At 36.9% G+C, this 22,673-nt stretch overlaps 1 protein-coding gene across 1 annotated transcript in view; it reads right to left on the reverse strand.

Moving 5' to 3' along the window:
* Positions 1-22,673, reverse strand: part of myo1d (myosin 1D) — a 93,920-nt gene that overhangs the window by 48,319 nt on the left and 22,928 nt on the right. Inside the window, exons 2-15 of the mRNA XM_067430386.1 lie at positions 21,775-21,983; positions 20,317-20,410; positions 18,728-18,893; positions 17,950-18,003; positions 17,573-17,668; positions 16,572-16,688; positions 16,283-16,486; positions 14,377-14,522; positions 14,143-14,257; positions 13,847-14,017; positions 4,284-4,354; positions 2,804-2,878; positions 2,574-2,706; positions 242-408 (exon numbers count right to left, since the gene is read on the reverse strand). Coding sequence (XP_067286487.1) covers positions 242-408; positions 2,574-2,706; positions 2,804-2,878; positions 4,284-4,354; positions 13,847-14,017; positions 14,143-14,257; positions 14,377-14,522; positions 16,283-16,486; positions 16,572-16,688; positions 17,573-17,668; positions 17,950-18,003; positions 18,728-18,893; positions 20,317-20,410; positions 21,775-21,983 — 1,818 coding nt within the window. The remainder of the gene's footprint in view (positions 1-241; positions 409-2,573; positions 2,707-2,803; positions 2,879-4,283; positions 4,355-13,846; positions 14,018-14,142; positions 14,258-14,376; positions 14,523-16,282; positions 16,487-16,571; positions 16,689-17,572; positions 17,669-17,949; positions 18,004-18,727; positions 18,894-20,316; positions 20,411-21,774; positions 21,984-22,673) is intronic.

Consider the following 22,673-nt stretch of genomic DNA (forward strand, 5'->3'; position numbering starts at 1 on the left):
AATCTGACTGATCAATCTGTAGTTTCAGATGTCAGTAGCAACCAAAGAAGCAACAGTCACACACAAGCTGTCACAAGAGCATTGAGTTACTATACATAAGCTGAGACCGTACACAAATGTGTGACATCATGTAGCGCATCAATTAAATGACTATTTAAACAGACGATAAATAAATGATTATGTAATGTAGTGAAACAGGCACATGTTGTTCATGCAAATGGAAAAAGAGTAGGTTGTTCACCTCTGAAGGAACCGTGGGTAGGTCTGTCGGTTTGCAAAACCAGCTCGTCGTACCCGGACGTTCTCCAGGAGGCCCAGATACTCCACTTGGTGCTTGCAGCGTTCATGCTCAAACAGCAGCGGTGACTTCACATCATTTGGCTTTATGCAACGCACATAGTATGGCTCCTATATGAACCAACAGAAGGCTATGCTGAGTAATTGTGCATCAGTAGTGCAACACTTTTCAGCCACCTTAGTTCTGAAAGTATTTCCTCCATAGGGATTTTTAAAAAGGCTTTATTAAAGAGTTATAATCCATGAAACAAACCAACCAGCTGTGAGGTGAATCAAAACATTACTAACTTCAATTCAAAGCAATTTTTGTATAAAACAATATTTTGTACTTACAGTTTTTCTCAATTGCTAAAACACTATTTCTGAAACCTTGCTCCATTTTCTGAAACCATTAAACACAAAACCTCCTCTTCAAGCACTATTCACAAAACCTCTGACTTCTCTTGCAAAATGAAACTTTCGCCTCAAAACAGTTTTACCTGTGTTCAAATCAAACACTGCTCTCAAATCATAAACAAAGTGATCAAAATGATAAACACTATCAAGCAATCAGTAAACAATACAGCAAAAAATAGAAAACACATTGTTCAAAACAGTTCTCAGGCAGAAGTACATTTTTAATCTGAAAACAAATTTCATATTTTTCTGTCATTGTCTTGTGATCATAGTAGCTCAAAATTGGTCAGAAATTATTCCTACTCTGCTTTGCTTTGCAATTTTTTGTTCTTCCTCTTGCTTGTAGCCCTATTTTTACCAACTCATTCTCATGGAATGCATATACATCACAAATTGTCTTTATTGTGCGATTTATACGGCACAATTATTTTCTACGTGCATATGATTTGCATTGTCACCCCATTGGGTAGGTTGAGTTGTTTGGAGTACGTGCACATAACACAATATAAAGGACATATCATATGCACACGAAAACTGCATGCGTAACATATGCACATAAAAACTCATTTTGGCATATAAATCGCACGATAAATACAATTTGTGCTATAGATATGCATTTTCATTAGATTAGGCTGATTTTTACAGTACTGTAATCTGCATCTCACAAACTCGTTCTTTGTTGATATGAACCTGCAACCAGTCAAAATCTATTGAGCAGTCAGTAGCCTACTGTAAACAAATGGAAAGCAACATGTTCAGGGCAATATGATTTGTTCATTGTACAGTATACAGCCTACAATGCACTGTACTTATATTGGTTGTGTCTCATCATTTGAAACAGGTTAAATCAGTTTTGAGTGGTTGTGTTCAATCAATGACATTGTGTTCTCCATTTGTATTTGATTGTTGCCACTTGTGTTAACCCGTATGAATGGCATGTGCATTAGAGAGCAGTATGTGTCTTGACAATGAGAATGTGTTTAGAGTTTTGCTGAAAAGTCTAAGTGAGATCTGCAAATTGTGTTTTATGATGTGAAATGGTTTAAGGTATTGACAACAGACTGCACAATTAGCTAAATGAGTTCAGGCAACTGAGAAATTTGTTCAGCCGATGGGTTTTAGTGTTTTAGCAATTGAGAAAAACTGTAATACTTCAATAATGGAAATAATTACAGTCAAATCAGATTCAAACATTCAACAGCCATGTAGTATAAATACATAGAAAATATATTTTACATTTATTTAAAATATACAAATATTTCATAATCCTTCAAGGGGTGGACAGGTGCTAAAAAATGCCTCTTTTTTTTTTTGTCACAATCTGCTTGCCGCAGTTGTGTGTTTGGTAGATTTGTAGTTATGTAGTTTCTCACCAGGAATCCCACTGTTGAGATTGATCATATAAAAAAAAGTAATAATGTGGGCTGATGGCTTCAAAAGCATATACCATTGATTACCAACCCCGTTGCTCACAGTAGGTCTTTAAAGATTTGCAAGTTGTCATTAAAAATTACTTCTCCTATGGAGAAAATGAATGTGTTTTTTTTACTTCCAGAAGTTGACTGCTGCAACAAGACTCTAATAAATGGTGCTTTGGAATACTTCACTCTGATTGGTCATTCAACAGTATGATAGACCGTTTTTTCCAGTTTCCTACATAGCTATGCTGACATCATGTTGTATGATCTGGTGTCTATTTCTTCTCACATTCATTTTTTTCCATATATTTACTTCTTTGGTAAGCAGGATAATATACATTAGTCTGTCATTATCAACAACAAAAAAAACTTTTTGCGATAATGACAGTCTGACTTAACTTTATTACTTATGTATTATATGCATTAGCCATGGTGTTTACAAAATGCTTCAAACACACTCACTTTGCTGGCCAGGTTCTCCACCAGAGAGATCATGGAGTTTTTGAAGAGAGTCGCAGCAGTCAGGGGTCGTTTGGTGACCTCTGTGATGCTCAGCTTGCCCTCTGGCCACATGGCCTTTAGCACATGATTTGAGCTGTAAAACAGAAGGAGAAGGACAGATATAAGTCACAGAAATCCTGTGACATCTGGCAGGTATGTAAATAAGGAACGTACTGTATGGTAATACTGACCTGTTGTAAAGTAACCTCTTGAAGTCCTGAAACAAGGTGTCCTTGTTCTTGTCAATGAAGCCCACAACGGAATAACTGAAACAAAACACACAACCACACTGACTAAAATACACAAACAGACACAATAGTTGCACATGGCAAACTATCAAAGACTTAAAAGTGTAATTGCTTTTCCAATGGCAACACAAAACACATTTTAAAGTAATGATTGTTTATAAACTGGTTTGTTTGAACACTCCCCTATTTGCAAGTGCAATAGAGTGCAACAGTCAGAGTTTCGCAACTAAAAATGTTCTCAATAGGCAGGGCCGTAACCACTATAGACATTTAAAGGGACAAGACCCACCCAATAATTAAGAAATGGCTAAAGATTTAAAAGTCTCATTTTTAGTTTGGTCTGCCTCAGTGGTCTGCTGGACAGAGCTCAATGTCAAAATGACTGAGATGGCCAATCAAATCAAAGTAGGCGGAGTTTACCAGTCACAGAAGCAGTGCAAATTGAAGCAGGAATCGTCAGTTTCACGTTGAAAGAAAGTGAGGTAAGTACGTATTACTAATGTTAAAACACAGACAGTAACATCCAGTGATGCAAACTACTTTTTTCCTCAAATACAGCCGTTTTGAATAGAAAATAATGTGCATTTATGTGATTCATGTTATGTCCAACCGAGTGTAAAGAGACAAGAAAAATTTCACGTTTTCAACATTCTACACATACAAATAAAAGTACATACGCATATATTTTAATGCAAATACAAAAATGATTTGCAAATTGTTCAAAATGATTATTTTCTAACTAGAATTAGACCTAAAATGTACAAAAAAAATCCAAAAACTGAACTACCTAAAATGAACTAATATGAAAATATTTGAAGTGTAATTTTTGGCTCGCTTCCCATTCAATTACACGGAGAGGGTATTACACATATTAAACAATTGCACATATACCGCAGCCAGCCGCGAGGGGGCGATCAAAATATTATGGCTTCACTTTTTAGGATGTGTGCAGCACGCTTGTAACTGATATAGTGAAAGCTATAGCTCCTGAATGAGATGAGAATATGTATAATTTTAGATTTCATTCCCCTAGCCGTTTCTTTCTTATTCACAAACTAAGCATCAACAAGCCGTTTTCGACATGGTGTCACATCACACCTACACCCACAAAGCTTTAGGAAATAATTGACAGCCTGCAATCTGACAAACCGCTGAAGTGAGAAAATATAACTGCATTCACATTTGGAATAAACTTGTTTTTGCATCTGGTGTTTACATCTTTCGGATTGGCAAATAAGTTTGCGTCACTCCAATGTTTATTTGCCAAACATTTTCGAACCCAATTCATGCCCAAGGGAAGGATTAGATCTCCTTCCACTTAAGCCTTCTGTGGGTAACTAACAGTGATTGTTAATTACAGCAATTAGGGCTTATGGTCACAAACAACAAAGAGTGCACTTACGCCTCTTCTAAATGTACTTACGCCACATCTCCAGCATAATGACGAATGCGGAAGTCTCTGTCAAACTCCAGGTTTTTGTCTGTGGGTGAAAGCTGTTGAGATAGAGATGAGAAATTAGGGCATTTTATAAACAGAAAAGTAGACTCGCAAAACTCCTAATAATACTTGGCAAACAATGTAAACAAGCCTGCAAAAAGTGCAGAAGTGTCAAAAAAAAGCTAGGCAACTCAAAGGCTAGGAGGGATCTAAGTAACTCTGCGCATATGAAAGATAGATGAGATGCGCTCTTCTATCCAGAATAAGATGGCGGAGCTGAAAATCTGTTCTGAAAAGAGTTCAGTGAACGACTGAACAGCATTCAAAGCTCTAAAATGCACATTTGCATTAATATGGTTTAAACTTATATTAATGTATCAAGTTGCTATGCAACCAACAATACAGTTGTAATGTATTACTATTTTACCTGCTAGGAAAATTGCTAATTCCAAATTAGTGTCTTTTGTCCTATTCCTGATGTCCGTCCAGTTACTTTTTCCTAATTTAAGAATAAATGTCCCCAATACCAAGCAAATGGCTATTTTTAATCAATTGTTTAAAATACATGTTTAAATTAATACATTTAAAAAAAAAAAATTGTTTAAAGGGGGGGTGAAATGCTGTTTCATGCATACTGATCTTTTTACACTGTTAAAGACATGGAATCCCATACTAAACATGGACAAAGTTTCAAAAGTTAAGGTGGACGTTTGATGGAAGTATTTCTTTGTCAAAAATACTACTTCCGGTTAGTCATAAGGTTCGGCAAGTTTTTTGCGATCATGCGTCCCCTTTGACGTTAATGGGGGCGGAATTTCCTTGTATGGGCCTTACGGACAATTCTACCGGAAGCGCGTGAGAGAGAGAGAGAGGGAGAGAGCAAAAGCAACAGGCTACGCCCATCAAAGCGCTGGCTCATAGGCTGCGCTGCACAGGTGATGTGCACAATTAACAATGACATCAAAAAGTGCGTTTTTGGTTGCCAGACCAAGACAGTCCTGCACAGATTCCCCAAAAACCCCGCGGTAAGGCAACAGTGGATATAATTTGCTTTTCCGGATCAGCAACTGAGTTGCGCGAATGTTTATATCTGTTCGCTGCATTTCGGTGCCGACTGTTTCATAAACAAGGCCCAGCTTGACGCCGGATTTTCCAATCGCCTAATGCTGAAGGATGGAGCAGTCCCAACGATAAAGGTCCCAACGTTAGAACCGCAGGCGGTGAGTTAGACTGCTTCAAATGTCTGTGTTTTTGCCTATGCTCATCAAGTAGCCCAAACATGATCACGTATAGTTACTATATATATTACTATATATAGAAATTGATCAATGGAGCATGCAATGTGTAGTGCGTGTACATTTGTTTAGCTGGCCATTATATGTGTAACTTTATGTTTGTGTATTGTAAAAGCACTCCAAACAACAATACACAAAGAGTGGGGAAATATGTTGAACTAAATAAGCGCGCTTCTTCATTCAAATGTGCTACTATTCCGTGTCTTTCTATGTAAACACTAACTTAGCCTGCCGTGCAAAACCAGTCCGCTTAATAACGTTACAATTGTCTACACAAACCACGCGTAAACACACACACACACACAACTGCACTTCTCACATGTACACCTTCAAAGACAAAAATACGACGATATAATTCAAGTATAAATATGTAAATAACACAAGTCGCTATGCATATTATATAGTTAGTGTATAACTTGTACCACATAGAGACGTCCTGCTCTAGTCGTTTTTGCTGCTGCTCCTGTTCAACTGCAGCCTCTGGGTCTGATTCCGGATCATAGATGTATGGCTGTATCTGATTAAAAGCCATATTTTTATTTTGAATAAAGTTTTTTTCCCGCTGTTAGGGATGACACAGCTTTACGACGCACTCGACTCAACACAATAGCAGCAGCGAGCACACGTCATTATTTAGCTCCGCTCACACGATACGCCCCCACCCGCTCAGCTTTTTTCGGAAAGACTCGGAACAGCGCATCTTTCTTATATAATTATTAAAAAAATAAAGACTTTTCGGAGATATGCAGGATGCAATGCTACTCTATAGGTACTCAAGATTGACATGACACTGACTGAAACTGAGTGTTTCACCCCCCCTTTAATGTTAATCAATAGTAGAGCATGTAATGCACGCTGCATACATAGACTTTGCAGATCTAAGCAGGTGGAGCTGAGGGAGATGGTGGGTTTCAGAGGAACTCCAATGGCACACTGCAGGACAAGCTAACAGCAAACAATGAATCAACTATTTAAACACACACACACACACACGTTCACACAATGTAGGTAATCTCAGGTTTTGCTATCCTTATGGGGACATTTGGTCCCCACAATGTAATATAAACAAGGGCACAGATACACACACACACAAAACTGTATTTAATGTGCTGTGCTACATTTTGCACTGCTACAACTGTGCATAAACTCCACGTTTTAAGACCCTGTTATCAGTGACAGATCACTGACCTCCTTGAGGATCCTCTATCTGCATGCTGGATGAGGACAGCTAGTGCAGTTATATAAGACTCAGTGTCATTCATAAAATACAACAGTGACATCAAAGGCAAGCAGCCTCAGCTCTCATTAAGATACAGAATGCTGCTGATCCACTCTGCGAACAGGGACGCCCATTTCTGCGGATTAAAGCAGAAAGGAACAATGACACTCAGAACCCCTCTAGCCACAATCCGTCACATGCCCACATGCCGGATTAATTAAAGGATTGACTATCCGTAAGTTTTAGTGAGCTTTTGTGTCTCTGTCCCCATTGTGGCAGATGCCAGCATCTCTATTCTGTGCCGGGTGCCACTTTATGGGTCCTGTTTGGTTTGTGTATGTGGTGACTCACTCGGCTCATTTCAACTGCAATACAGATAAAACGGCCCTCTAAGGGATCGGATGAGAAGCCACTATCTCTATCAGAGAGGACAAACCTGAATACTTCAGCCAAAGTGGAAGAGCAATCAGAATCAATTTGAATGGATGGCTGGAACTGTGTAAAAAAAACTAATTTACTCGTTTGAAATTGCAATAGAGATTCGTATTTGATGTGGGCCATCTGAAGACTGCATTTTGGAAGAGTTTAAAGTTTTTATGGGTAGTACCCAGGCACCAAATACACACTGAGTCATATTAAAATATGAAACGAATAATATTAATTAACTACATCCAGCATATAGCGTTAGTTCTGGCAGGTCACATTAGTCAAGCTTGCATCAGCTGATAGTCAGCTGTTCACGTCTACCTACAGGAATACGATGTCTATCACAGCATGCATATATATATATATATATATATATATATATATATATATATATATATATATATATATATATATATATATATATATATATATATATATATATATATATAAGCTCATTCAGTGCTTTCAGCTACTATTGTGTTTCTCCGGAGCTAACTACCCTCCTCCATCCCCAGCTCCTCCTCTCGCCAGGCAGGATTTGGAATTCTGATTCCCCTTGAATCAGACTAAATTTCAAAATTAGGTTGTATATTAATATTGTCATTAATGTTATCTGCAATACAATGTTGCTTCTGTTCTGTTTACCCTAGGGGGGGTTATCACTGCTAGGCTGCACGGATGCACAGGAAGTTCTTTCCCAGAACAGAACCATAACTATATGCCAATCTAAACCATATGCTAATTGTCTATCAATTTGACAATAGTGATCTTAAGGAAATGCACGTAGTTGAATATAGTTATAAATAATTTATAATTATTGCTATAGTAACTCGTGTAACAATGACACTGTAAAATAAAGTGTTACGCAAAAATCTGCTTATTCTAAAAACCCAACAACGTAAGAAAATGGTTGCATAATCGGTTGATCATGTAATTGTACTTTGTCACTTAGCCAGCAAAAACATTCGTTAAATATTAAAGAAATTAATTTCTAAGGTGGTAATTTTAAACATTACCATTTAATTACTGTAGATTTCTGTTTGCATTTCTAATTTATCAAAATATTAAATGTTTGTATATAATGGCAGGATAATATGATATAAATAATTGCTGTTCTTTTAAATGTTCTATTCATCAAACAATCCTAAAGGAAAAATGCATAACAAGTGTGACAAAATAAATAAATAAATAAATAAATAAATAAGCTGCAGCAAATCAGCATATTAGAATGATTTTTTAAGGATCATGTGACACTGTAAACTGATTTAATGATGCTTTGCCATTAGAGGAATACAACAATTTTACATTTTAATAATATTTCATCATTTTACTGTTTTATTGTATTTTTGACACCTCTTTCAAAAACATAAGTCAGTTTACTGACCCCAAAGATTTGAACAGTAGTGTGTGTATATACCGTAAGAAAAATAAAATATAATACAGAAAAGAAAAATATATTTTAATTACAATGCATAACTTCATTCTACTGACTGCCCTAAAATATTTAAGTAGTAGCAATTGATTTTTATTAGGGTTAACAAAGTAAAATCAAAAATTTTCCCAATACATCCTGGAACCTGCTTAAATGAGACTTAGGTGCCCTGTTCAAGGGTGACCGCTTATGAATTATGACACAAACTCACATCAACATAAGAACCACCTGCCCTAACCTCTAGGCCACAGCTTCAAACTACATGCACTCCAATTCTGCCCAGTCTAAATTTAATTTGTTTAATTTTTGTCTAAATTCAATTTTAGTTTTTTTGTAAGTGTTTGATTGTATAGACACGTTTAATCCAGGATTCCTGCTGATCGCACAGATGCCTCCCCGCCCTCCTACCCAGAAGCTCTATTCTCACCCCCCAGGACCACACCATCCTGTCTAACACCTGTGCTTCTCAATACAGAGTGCTGGTTAAGCCAACCATACAAACAACAATGACAATGGCACCTGCCAATAAAGCCCAAAATCTGTCATTCACACATGGACACAGCCAACAGCAGCCAGGTATCCAAATTACAGTGGACTCTAGATGTCTAGATAAAATAGAGGCCAATATAACAGTAAACCGTAAAAAAGTTAAAAAAATGTAAAAAATCCTTGCGACTGCTTGGATGCACGGTAGACAGAACAATAGGACTCGTCAAATGTGGTTAAAAAAACAGTAGTCTTGGGATGCTTTTGTTGAATTTAAATCAGTTCAAGAACAAATGAACTATAAACCGAAAAGAACAAAAAAAGATATTGAGAAATTTAATATCTCAGTAACAGTTTACAATAAGGGGCAACACTATTTTACAGAGTCCTTGATCAATAAATTACATGTACTTTCCATATAATAACAGTAAATTATGCATAATTACATGCAACTAACTCTCAATCAAACCATCATACCCTAACCCTATAGTAAGTACATGTTGTTAATTAATATTATGCAGTACTTAAATATATATATACACTGTAACAATGACGCCTTAAAATAAAGTGTAACCCAGTAAGGTCCCATTAATGTTAATGTATTAACTAACAATGAGCAAAACATTTGTTACAGTATTTAGTTAATGAAAATATAACTATTCACCCTTTGTCCATGCTAGTTCAGTTCCATTAAATAATATTACTCCATGATTTACTTACCCTCACGCCATCTTAAGTGTATATGACATTGTTCTTTCAGACAAATAGTGTCTTCTTTCGATAAAAACATTTGAAGCCCAAAAAAGTGCATCAATCGATTATACGGCTCCGGGTACTGGTTAATAAAGTCCTTCTGAAGCAAATCGATGCTTTTATGTTACAAAAATATCCATATTTAACACATTATAAAAAAAATATCTAGCCTCCGCCAGACCTGCTTCCGAATTCTGTAAGATTGGAAGAGCAAAGACATTTTTTAATATAACTGATTGTATTTGTCTGAAAGAAGAATGTCATACACCTAGGATGGCTTGAGGGCGAGTAAATCATGGGGTAATTTACAGTTTTGGGTGAAATATTCCTTTAACAGAAACAACTTTGATTTTAATAATATATTAAAATAACATTAATTAACATTAATAAATGCTTTACAAGTATTTGTCTTTGTTCGTTTTTGTTAACTAATGTAGATAACTAATGTTAAAACAAATAGAATGCCAAGATCTCTTCATGAAGTTTCAATGTTTTTAAACTTTAATTGTTGCTTAAAACACCAAAACACATAAATCATGAAAAGGCAGAGTTTGGAAATATAGATGTTATAAAAATTGGCTGCACTTTAAAGGTCAGTGATAAGCAAGGGCAAAGTTGAAATTTAAGTTGTGCTGGATCAACGCTGTGGGCTAAAGCTGAAGCAGAGTTCAAAGCACTGGACAACGCTAGTGCGAGTCATGTGAAAAGAGCCTTAAGAAAAACAACCCAGCTAATGTTAAACCTGCAAAGCTGATAAAAAACAGGTACAATGACATGTCAACTCATGTCTCACTGGGATTTCATATACCAATTACCCAGTAAGTTGCGTGTTAAACGTGTCGGTGCTTCACAAGTCACCATGAAAACAATGCAATTACTTCCACTAAGTTGGAAACCAGTCATGATCTCTCCTAATGAACAGTTCTGCTGAAGAGCAGGCCACAGAGGCCAGCGGAACTCTTCTCTAGGAACAGAACCCGACGGCTAATTAGCTGGCTGCTGTGGCCTACACAAGCCTGATCGGATAATGAGCTTGCCCTAGCCTTCACACAACCAGCCATCTATGTGCTCCCAGAGCAGCATCCGCTCATTTGGCCACACCTGCAGTCGTCACGTGATCAAAAGAGGGAAAACAAGGGGTGAGGGGAGGGGGAAATTGGGATCAAAGAAAAGAACAGGAGAGAGGAAAGAAGCCCCCAATGCATACCGCCAGACAGCCGCTTGTGTCAGCAAATAACAGTAATTAAAAGCTGATGGGAAAAGAGGCTTTTTTAAAGCACACACCTGGAAGGATCAAAGCTGTTTTAAGGGTGCGATGAGAATGTGGGAAGCACGGTGAACATCAAGAGCCTGCGAGGTACATGGAGGAAGACGTAAACAAGCTGATAAGCACGACGAGAAGGTGAAAGTGGCAGTAAATGAAGCACCTTATTGAGATGGATATGGCAGCTCAAGGCTAGATCTGCCATTGCATCTGGTGTTTTCATCTTAGATAAAGCACAGAGCATGTACACAGACTGAGGCAAACTCTTTTTTCAGGCAATTAGATATGAAAGTGGGGCTTCCGCAGTCAAGACACTTTTACAACTAAAGTTGTTGTCTTCTGACGTTTAAAGAAGATATTTTCAGAAAGTATAGGGGAATTGACTCAATATCTAATCACTACTAGACCAAGTATATAGGGCAGGGATATTTGGAATGCTCAATAAATACATTAATGATAATAGCTTAATGCGTGTTAAACAGTTATCAACAATGATTATCAAATCTTAATAATCATTATAATCATAATCTCCTTTATATGATTTTTTGTTAAAAAATCTGCATTGTTCCTGTCTGCATGAATAAAACAGATCTGGTGCAGTGGAAATGGGTCCAACACATGCAGAATGTACAGAAGGCAACCCAGCATCCATTTGCAACAACTATTAAATATTAAAATGACAGATTTTAACCAACTGGTATATTCTTGTTCATTTAAAGAGTCTATCTTTAGAGTTTAACATTGATTAAAGTGCATACAGTACAAAAGTTTGGGGTCAGTAATGAAAGAGGGTGTGTATTTTTTATTATGACTGAACAAAATATTGTGTGAGTGCATGCGTGACAATTATCATTGTTTTTTTTTCCCATGCAAAAATCCAAATTTGCCAGGATTTTAAAGCATAGTCATCCACAAATCCTACAGAACACCTGAATTTAAAAGCCGACCTCATGATATAATGAACAATTTCTCCCTTCCTCACTGCTGCAGCCAGTGCAGCTTATGGCAGAGCGAGTTCCATGTTTTCTGTCAGGACCAAGTTAAGAGAAGCGAACTACAAAGAAAGTACTCCGGTCCACAGAGCATGCTTTTCATACTTGAAAATCAACCAAGGGTGAAACTTTCCCTCTTAAACTGAGACTGCAGAGGAAAAAAGCAAAGCAAAGATGGTAAAAATCCTCAGTGAAGAAATCGCAAGAGACTCGGCCACAGATTTTTAACAAGCGGCAACAATTAATTATGCTTAAAGCGGCCTGCACATTTCACGTTCTCCCAGGGAGGATGGCTATCGTCAAGCCTGAAAACATCTCAGAGGTGGCGGTGAAAGACAAAAATGTCATGGGTAACACTTTATTTTAAGGTTCAGTTATTAACTATTAACTAGTTGCTTATTAGCATGCATATTACTAGGATATTGGCTATTTATTAGTACTTATAAAGCACATATTAATGCCTTTTCTGCAAGACCATTCTACATCCCTTAATCCTACCCAATTCCTAAACTTAAATACTTCAAAAACTACCTTACTAACTATTATTAAGCAGTAAATTAGGAGTTTTTTGAGGCAAAAGACATAGTTAATAGTGAATATGTGTTCCCCATACTAAAGTGTTACCAAATGTGATATTCTATATTTAATTTGTGAGATAGATGCACAGCACATATGCTCACATCACATGTCAAATTTAGTGAGTGATGTTTACGCAAATGGATTAGTTTACTATGAAATGGATACACTTATGCAGATGTTTGTGCTCACACGCAGCAGGGGAAAGACACATCATATATCTAGCTAACAGGCCTGAGATTCCTCCACAGTGAGGAGTAACCCTCTGCATTACAAATGAGCTCTGAAGGACACTTATTATTCCTGCATCCAGGGAGACTTTTGATTATTCACACAGCCTGACATGGGGGCAGACGATGCCTGCCTGCTTTTGCTTCCTCCCTTCGGTGTGAATGCAGCTAAGCTGAGGGCAGATTCTGAGCACAGTTTGATAAAGTAGTACCTAAACTGACCCTTAGCTGGGTCTGTGCCCACTGCACTGTATAACCAACTCAGCAGTGTTTAGAAATCATTTCTAGAGCTCTGCAAGGTTATGTTTACATATTGTTTTGTTTACTGCATTTTTCTATCTTTATCTCAGTCTGTCTCTATCCATAACTCTCATACTCCCTCACGTATTCTGACACTTTGCCAAGGCTATGAGACATCAGTCTTACTAGCTTCCATTGGTAGCCAGTGACATCACCGAAGGCTCAGGAGTGAGAAATACTTTTTTTCACTGGACATTATTGCCTCCTTGTGTTGATTCAGGGTAATGCGCAGAATTCAATTAAGGCTATATGTTCAGAATAGAATACTCTCATTCTACTATTTCTAATGCTGTAGTATGTAAATTGTCTACATGTCTTGGATGACCAAATAGTTTTGACTGAATGTGCATTATTCAACACTACACTGGGTACTGTGCACAACTGTTCAAAAGTTTGGGGTCAGAAAGATTTTTTAAAGAAAATACAGCTTTACACTCACACAGGAATATTTTTTTAAGCATTTTAATTAAATTGTAATTATATTTCACAATATTACTGCTTAACTTATCAAATAAATGTGAGCTTGGTGAGCATAAGGATAAATAGCTTTACCCAGTTATTGTTATTTTTAATACCTTGCGGCTGGTGTAATGGGCATGTTTCGCCAGTTTTCCATTGAGAGCCTGCAGGAACATCTCATCCGTCACCTTCCCCACATTCATGCACGCCTCATCCAGGACCGCAAAAATGCCCTTATGTTGCTGTTCCACCAGATCCACGATAATCTGATTGTTAAAGTAGTCAATCTGTTTTCATGAAAACACAAATCACAAAAAAGTTTATTTAGTTGCAGCAATGCTAGAGCAATACAAAAGTTTCTTTTTGTATAATATAAATAGTGAAGATGTGAAAAGTTTGTGGAGAAACCCACATGTTTCCAGGGGATGCCCTCTCGCTGATACTCTTCCTGCTCTTGTTTCAACACCAGTTGAATGAAGAGCTGCTGCAGCTTTTCATTACAGTAGTTTATACAGAACTGCTCGAAGCTGGATAAAACAAGGAAGATATTAAGGAGAGGCACTCTAACTATAGTAAAATGAGCCGGGGGAAAATAATACAGCCAACAAAGATCCTCATATCTGTACGGAACAGAATATGCTCTCACCTGTTATTCTGAAAAATCTCAAAGCCATAGATGTCCAGGACTCCAATGACTGTGTTCTTCCCATGAACCCTGGCATCATAGTTTTTCACCTCAATGACGTCATTGATTCTTCCCACAATCCAACAGAAAAGCCGCTCATAAATGGCCTGTGAGTAGCAAATAATGAGTGAAAATGAACTGGTGGAAGAAGAAATGTAGTCTTGGTCAAGAATTTTATTGTAATTGTACAGCTATGACAAGATTTGTTTTCTCTATAACTATGAAAGCATTGTAAAAAGAGATATATCGACATAAATGTAGCCTTTTCACTACTATTCAAATTTTTGGGGTCAGTAAAACAGTAAGTCTCTAATGCTCACTATTCTATCAAAAAAACATTAAAACAGTAATTTCTTAAATGAATTGTTGCATTTTAAAATAATTGATTTCTATTGTAATATATTTTAAAATGTAATTTATTACTATGATGGCAAAACTGAATTTTCAGCAGCCATCACTCCATTCTTCAATGTCACGATACTTCAGAAATCATTCTTGTACGGGACCCCGGACCACAAAACCATAAGGGTCAATTCAGGGCTGTATAAGCTGAATAAATACGTTTTCCATTGATATATGGTTTGTTAGGATAGGACAATGTTTGGATACCTATTTGAAAATCTACAATCTGAGAGTGAAAAACATTTAAATGTTGTGAAAATCAGTTTGAAAGTTGTCCAAATGAAGTCCTTAGCGAGGCATATTACTAATAATATTTTTTCTGTAGTTGATATATTTAAGGTAGAAAATATCTTCATATAACATAATAATTACTTAAAGGAACACTCCACTTTTTTTGAAAATAGGCTCATTTTCCAAGTCCCTTAGAGTTAAACAGTTGAGTTTTACCATTTTTGAATCCATTCAGTTGATATCTTTATCTGGCGGTAGCACTTTTAGCATAGCTTAGCATACATCATTGAATCGGATTAGACCATTAGCATCACGCTCAAAAATAACCAAAGATTTTCACTATATTTTCCTATTTAAAACTTGACTCTTCTGTAGTTACATCGTGTACTAAGACCAATGGAAAATGAAAAGTTACAATTTTTTTAAAGACCGATATAGCTAGGAACAATTTTCTGTGTAATATCACTGCGCTACTTCACCCATGGTACGGCAGCAAAGTTCCCTGACTATTACGCAGGAATGAGAGAACAGTTCCTATCTATAATCGGTCTAAAAATCTAAACATTTATAATTTTGACCCATACAGTGTATTGTTGGCTGTTGCCACAGATACCCATGCGACCTATGATGGTTTTTTGGTCCAGGGTCACATATGTTGATTTGCTACTCAAGAAAAGTTTATTGTAAAAATCACAGTTGAAAAACGGTTATGCTTCTTAATATTTTTGTTTAAATCATAATACTCTTTTCATGATTCCTTTATGAACAGAACGTCTAAAAAGAGTATTTGAAATATAACTTTTACTTTCTTCCAAGAAGAAAAGAAATCTATTAAAATTAAAAATATTAAAAATATATATTATATTATATTATATTATATTATATTATATTATATTATATTATATTATATTATATTATATATGTACGTACCAAAATACAGAACCGTACCGAAAGCGTGAACCTAAAACCGTGATACAAACGAACCGTGAGCAATATAATATATCAGATATACTGTGCGGAAGATGACATTATGTCATTACAGTGGCTCAAACCAATCATCTATCAAATTTATATTTCTAAACATCCATCTATCTTTTAAGGCCTGTAGAAATTGTAATTCAGACATTGGCATGAAACTCATATACAAATGTTTGGTCAAGCAGTTTTATTTAAGGCTCCATTACCACAATGTTGTTTGCCTCCTAAAAAAGTTTCCCAGAGTCCCAATTCCTACCTTGGCCAAGGCATCACGACCATAACTGGCCTCTTGATGGGTATGCTGTTTGTCAATGACATCCCGACCGGTGGCCACAGTGCGATAGAGCAAAGCTTTCTCTACATTCTCCTCTTTGGTGGACAGCAAATCCCCCAGCACTGATACTAGCTTTGAGTTCTCAATGAGAGTCACATCTCCATCACTTCCAAACTTCAGATTTCCCTGGAAAGATTAATTCCCCAATCAATCTGTTTGGGCTATAGCTGCAGTTGGTAATACTTTTGAACAAGCTTAGGAAATACTATACCAGATGCAAGATGGTAGCCAGGATCTTGTAGACCGTCTGAATCTCCTCTACAGTGAAGCCAATGACTTTCATGGCATCAGCAACAGCTTTAAAATCAGCACTGTCATTTATAGACGACTGCAAGATTGGAAAAAGACTCTGGGTGAGCTACAGTCACAAACAAAAGCACATCCTGATACATTAAATAAAGTTTAGTTAAAGATCCTCTTACTGATTTTGCTTTTAACACTATGCTATTAATTCAGCTTTAGAACAGCACAGTTGGTCTTTACCTAAACGAAGTTTGGCTAAAAGCCTTTCGTTTAATGAAGGTAAATCAATGACTTTGAAATGGGAGCTCATTAAACCTACTATTACTTTCACATCAGATATATAGCACAGCAATTAAAAGCTGAAAATTGCTGACACAGCAACTAAATCCCCAGACTTCCTAAAACAAAAGAGCAACACTCCAATTGCTATTTATGCTGGTATGCTCATGGCTAACAGCTCCTGGAGTAACGCTAATTTCATACAGCAGGAACCTTTTGCAGCCACAGTTGTGGTGGACAGAGTGTGAAGTTTAGCCAGCATGTGCACCTACAAAAGACTTGGGAACTGGCATGAAATGTTCAAAGCACTGCAGGCTGTTTGTTTCAGACATCTGTGAGCTCAACAATCCAGCCTGTTCCATGACGACACCTTGTTTGTTGCTATAAATTTGTTTTTGCGCCCGCTCATTAAACTCCCTGCAGTAGCGATGGAACAGTGCTGGGTGATCTCACCTCCTGACTACATGTGAGGCAATTACAAATAGGTTTTAATATGCACCAATGACTACTGGACCCAGGAACAACAATAATCAAATTCCCTGCACAATTATTTGTTATTGGCCCTGCAATGATTTGATTCTCCAGAGATCCCAAAGAAGGTCTTGAGATCCTTTATGATATCTATAATTGTTCTGTATAACATCACACAAACATTACCACCCATAATGGTCTTTTAATTTGGTGCAATACCTTTATCTGTCCTCCAACTTTAATGTAGGTATATGCTGTGGGATCTCTCTGAATGTGCAATGACCGCAGCTGAGCATCTGGAGATCCTTTCACCAGCTGAAAAACACATTTAAAAGCACTTTTGACTTTCCCCACAGGATCATTTATCTTGTGTTGATATGGAGGAGCAAATTATAGTCTTGATAATAATGGTTTGCAGAGCACTAACAGACAGATGGAATTGTTCTGATGTTTTGAGCATGTTTTGAAGCAATATGACATTATTTTGTAGGGGTAATAAAAGTGAGAAATGACTGGCCTTTGAAGGCTCTGACAGGTTTGGTAGGATTTGTCTTGTGTATGGCAAAAAATAAAAAAAGCATGTCAACTTTACTGACCTGGTAGAAAGAATGGAAACTCCTCTCTCCTTCCTGCTGAAAGATGACTCGGGACTATGTATTAAATAAAAAATAAGTGTTAAGGATAAAAAAAAAACATAAGCATTTATAATAAACGTAAATGTATATATATTAAAAAAATCAATCCTCACATAAACCCATAATAAATGTGATATTTACCTGTGCCCTTCCTGTCTAATGGGTCAGAAATATAGGCTACAGAAACTGAATAAAGTAATTGAACAGTCTGCACTGCTTAAATTAAATACAGATTATTCCTTATCAAAAGCTACAAAAGTTGTGTGACTAAGATTTGCCATTACCGAACATGACACGGATCTGATGCGGATATCACAGGTGCGCCATTTCAACTTACATTTATTTAAGACTTCATTTAACTCATTTAAGACTGCTCTTATGAGAATACTCAACAAAACAGACATTTTGGCATAATTGTGTATTATTGTTTGTTCAAGCATGAAAGAGAACTCAATTCTGGCGCGCATCTTTCTAAATGCTGTGTGTGTGTATGAGAAGACATTCACAGACAGCGCATTATCTTTTGTCTTTTTGTGCTTGATTGTGTAAAATTAGAGCATAATCCAGCCAATCCGAAGCATGACTGAAAAAAACAGATCCTGCATCAATTGTGTTCAATATTTGAACGTCTTAAACTGGAAAAAATGTATTGCATATGTTAACGTGTTAATGTTGACAGTCCTAATATATAATGACCCTATGAGAGAGTCACTTTTAAGCTGCTCTTTAGTGCCCCTACCTTCTCAAGCAGGTAGTTGTTGATATGGCCTCCAATGGGATCTCCCTTAAAATCAAAGTTGATATCCATGTACTTTCCGAAACGACTGGAGTTATCATTGCGGTTTGTCTTGGCATTCCCAAAAGCCTCCAGGACACAGTTGGACTTCAGCAGCATGTTTTTCACCCTGTATAAACACACACACTGTTCATTTTTTACACCATTTACAAGCCACTTGTGCATCAGTTCACCAATACAGCTAAATGAGCGTCAGTTTCAATATGAGGCTGAAGGATCTGATTGCTCCTGACATTAGGTATTAGAGTAAATACACTAATCTGTCTGTATGAAGCCTTTACGAGCCAGTATATATGGTTATATCTGGCTATTTTAGTGTATATGGTATCACCATGTGGTATCCCAGCATGGTGGTTAAGAGAGTTTCAGTGGATGATTTATGGGGCCTGCTGCATGGGTCAGACCACAGAATGCTCAACATTGGTACTCCTGCTTCACAGACATGCATGACCTACACTGTATATTGGAAGAAGGTGCCATGCCCTACTGTTACAAGCCTGCGAGGCATTAAGCAGGACACTTTCCTCCATTTTGTGACCCAAATAGCAACAACATCCTGTAAAATTCCACTTTGCTTTTGCATTCGGCCTAGCAGTGTCACCCAACTTCTTTTGCTTTAGGTATCCCCATTAAATTTAACTGCCCTAATAATGTATTTATTTTAAAAAGTCATAATTTCTGTTTTATAGGTTTAGCCAAGCAAAACCGAAATTGTATTACCCTCTAAAATCGGCAAAGTACACCCTGAAATATGTTTCCCTGTTTGGAAGGTACTGTACACTACAAAAAAAAACTGTTTTGGCATAACTTTAGATGTACTTCCTGGAAAATATTTTACACTGATCAACGCCCAGTTTTGAAAGAGCCTTAACCTTTAGCAAGCAGAGAAAATAAACCATATCTACAGGGTGCAATAACAGTGATAGTGAAATGTAGCACTAAGCACCACACATCTAAAAGTAGATAACAGCTGCGAAACCTGATTTTATTGTTATTACTATTACTGCAGTCATAGTTAATATTATAAAGAATAAAGGTCTATGCAGCATGTTGCATAAGCACAGTATAAATATCTTTATGATTAAATAAACATTACAAGCCTGCCATACTTATACTGAGCGCTATATTTCTCAAGCTACATAGACAACACAAAATAAAGCATAATAGAGTTTACTATTATTTTTTCATTAAGCTTGACTTAGATCCATCATAGTTCAATTGGTGTGACCCAGCATTATTTTAATCTCTGCCCTACATTTCACTTCTATCACTATTGCTCCCTGTGAAGCTAATTCCAATGCATTATTCATTTACTCACTACCACGAGAAACTTCACTTCAAAAATGTTGCTTCTCTTAGTCGTAACTAAGCAAAGATTCATATTAGTATGAACTACATCCACAAATACTTGTGAAATGCTCAGCAGTTGCTGATTATAACATTAAGGAGGCATGCTATGCAGCATGCTCTTAATATGACTCATCACTGCACCAGTGAGGAGAGAGGAACTGAAAGGGTTTTGTTGTACGTACCTCTCCACCTCTGCTCTTTGGCTGGGATTGGTGATAGCAGCAATATATTGCATAATGTATTTACTAGCCTCTGTTTTTCCAGCTCCACTCTCCCCTGCAAAAGTAAACAAACAATGACTAATGCTATAGGTATAATAATATCATTGGATTAAATTAAGTAAATACCATAAAAATTTAGCAAAATACAATGAGACCACTGGTGAAAATGTGGCTAGTTTGACAGTAAATTTGCAACATGCATAAATAAGCACACCAATTTGCTTGAACAATTATTTAACAGTTTTTGTATTTTTTTTTTTTTTTACTTCACTGTACACTTCTGTAGAAATGTTTGGAGTCAGTCAATTATTTTGAAAGAAATGAATACTCCAAGGATGCATTAAATTGATCAAAAGTCGACTACAAAAACGACTACAAAAATTGTGTTTTAAATAAATTGTGTTATTTAGTGTAACTTTCTTTTCACCACAGACTCCTGATAAAACATGCATCCCGGTTTCCACAAAAAAGATTGAGCCACAAAACTTTTTTCAACATTGACAATAAGAAATAAAAAAGGTTTCTTGAAAACCAAATCAGCATATTATAATGATATTATTAGGGTAAATGTGACCAGGAATAAATAACATGAAATGTGTTATTTAAATAACAAATACACCCCATTTCCCAAGTAAAGAAACCAGGTCTAGGTTTCGGGGGAAATTTAAGCTCTTCTGAGTTGTTTATAAGCCCCTTATTTACCTAATTATCAAGTAAGCCAGTGTAATGCTAAACCACAAAAAAAGTGCTCATGGAATTTATTTGTTAAATTAGGACAAAATAATGCTCTAAATAAATAGCAAGTTCCTTTGTTTGCCACAAGATGGCACCACACATACCAAATATTTTCACAGTGTAGTCACCACCTGTGGTCACTCTCTGGAGAATAATCAATGTTTTCTTATAGAGGCAATATCTGAGTGGTCACCAGATTATTCCCCTTGAGCAATGCGAACATAGTTCCACAGCGTCCCAGACAGAAAACAAACACCATCTCAAAGAGGCATTATTTTAGAAATTGTGAAACAACCATATTGTCGTTAATCTTTTTCACACAATGGGCATGTCTTGAGAAAGCAATTTGCTCATGCACTGAACTCTATTGTAAGCTTCTTCTCAAGCAGTCCACTGTGACTGGAAAACCACACAACGTCAGTGCCAAGCAATTCTCATCTGACCACAGATCTAATCACATCATTCCTAGTCACACTGAGGCCCCACAAGACCAGCCCGGAAGCCTGTATTCCAGTAAGGCCTGTTATTTAATCAAACAGAAGGAAGACAATGGGATGTTTTTATTATTATTTGAAGATGAAGTAATGCCTTTTTCCCTTAAATAGTAAGATTACTTCTGTGGCTGCTCCTCAGAATCCTTCACGAGCTTGATGGTGAGTCACAACACATTAAGACATAGTCTACCTGAGATAACAATGCAAGTGTCTTTGTTCCTCCTCTTCATGGCTTTGTACGCTGCATCAGCGATGGCGAAAAGATGTGGAGGTCGCTCATACAACTCTCTGCCTTTGTACTGCTCGATGATGTCCCGCCCGTAAATGTTCATGGCACGGTAAGGGTTAACCGACACCACCACTTCTCCAATGTAGCTGTAGATACGACCCTTTTCAAACCTGCAACAGAAAGATGAGCACATCATTGATTTGCTGTATTCACACTCATATTAAATATTTATTTAACCATGACTTTATAAAAGATCTGTTTGATTTGTGGTCAGTGTGGCTTGTATAATCAAATTTCAGTGCCTTATGTAAAGAAAGGGCAGCTTAATGAATTATCACCGTCAAGAATCAAAAGCAAATATAAAGCACAGGATAGTCAAGGTCATGTTTCATGAGCTGCATAATCTGTTTGCACAATAATAAATCCTGCTGAAAATGTCAGCATGAATTTCCAGGCTGGTTAGTGCTGGACCAGTACCAGCCAAATTGACTTATTCAGAATCAGACAATCCAACGACTATTATATCTCCTCATCCACCCTAAACTCCTTGGTTGCATGAAGCCAACATTTGGTGTTCACCCTGTATTGAAAAAGCAGTCTGCTTTGAGCTCCATCCTCAGGGGAATCTAACTTCCTTGTTCTTCCGAGCAGACCTGGGTCATGCCTAGTAGTATAAGGCATCCTTTCTTCTCAACCTGTAGGATTGCCAAGCCTCCCTCAGCTCCATCCTGCCCCAGTCACTGTGCTTAGAAGTTTGAGGCATGACCTCATAACCTCATACTGAACTAAAGAAGCCATATTATGCCTTTGTACAAAGTCTCAAATTTGGTTTTGAGGTCTACTATCAAAAACCACTATAG

This window comes from Pseudorasbora parva, chromosome 21, assembly GCF_024679245.1.
Source record: "Pseudorasbora parva isolate DD20220531a chromosome 21, ASM2467924v1, whole genome shotgun sequence".
Lineage (NCBI taxonomy): Eukaryota > Metazoa > Chordata > Actinopteri > Cypriniformes > Gobionidae > Pseudorasbora > Pseudorasbora parva.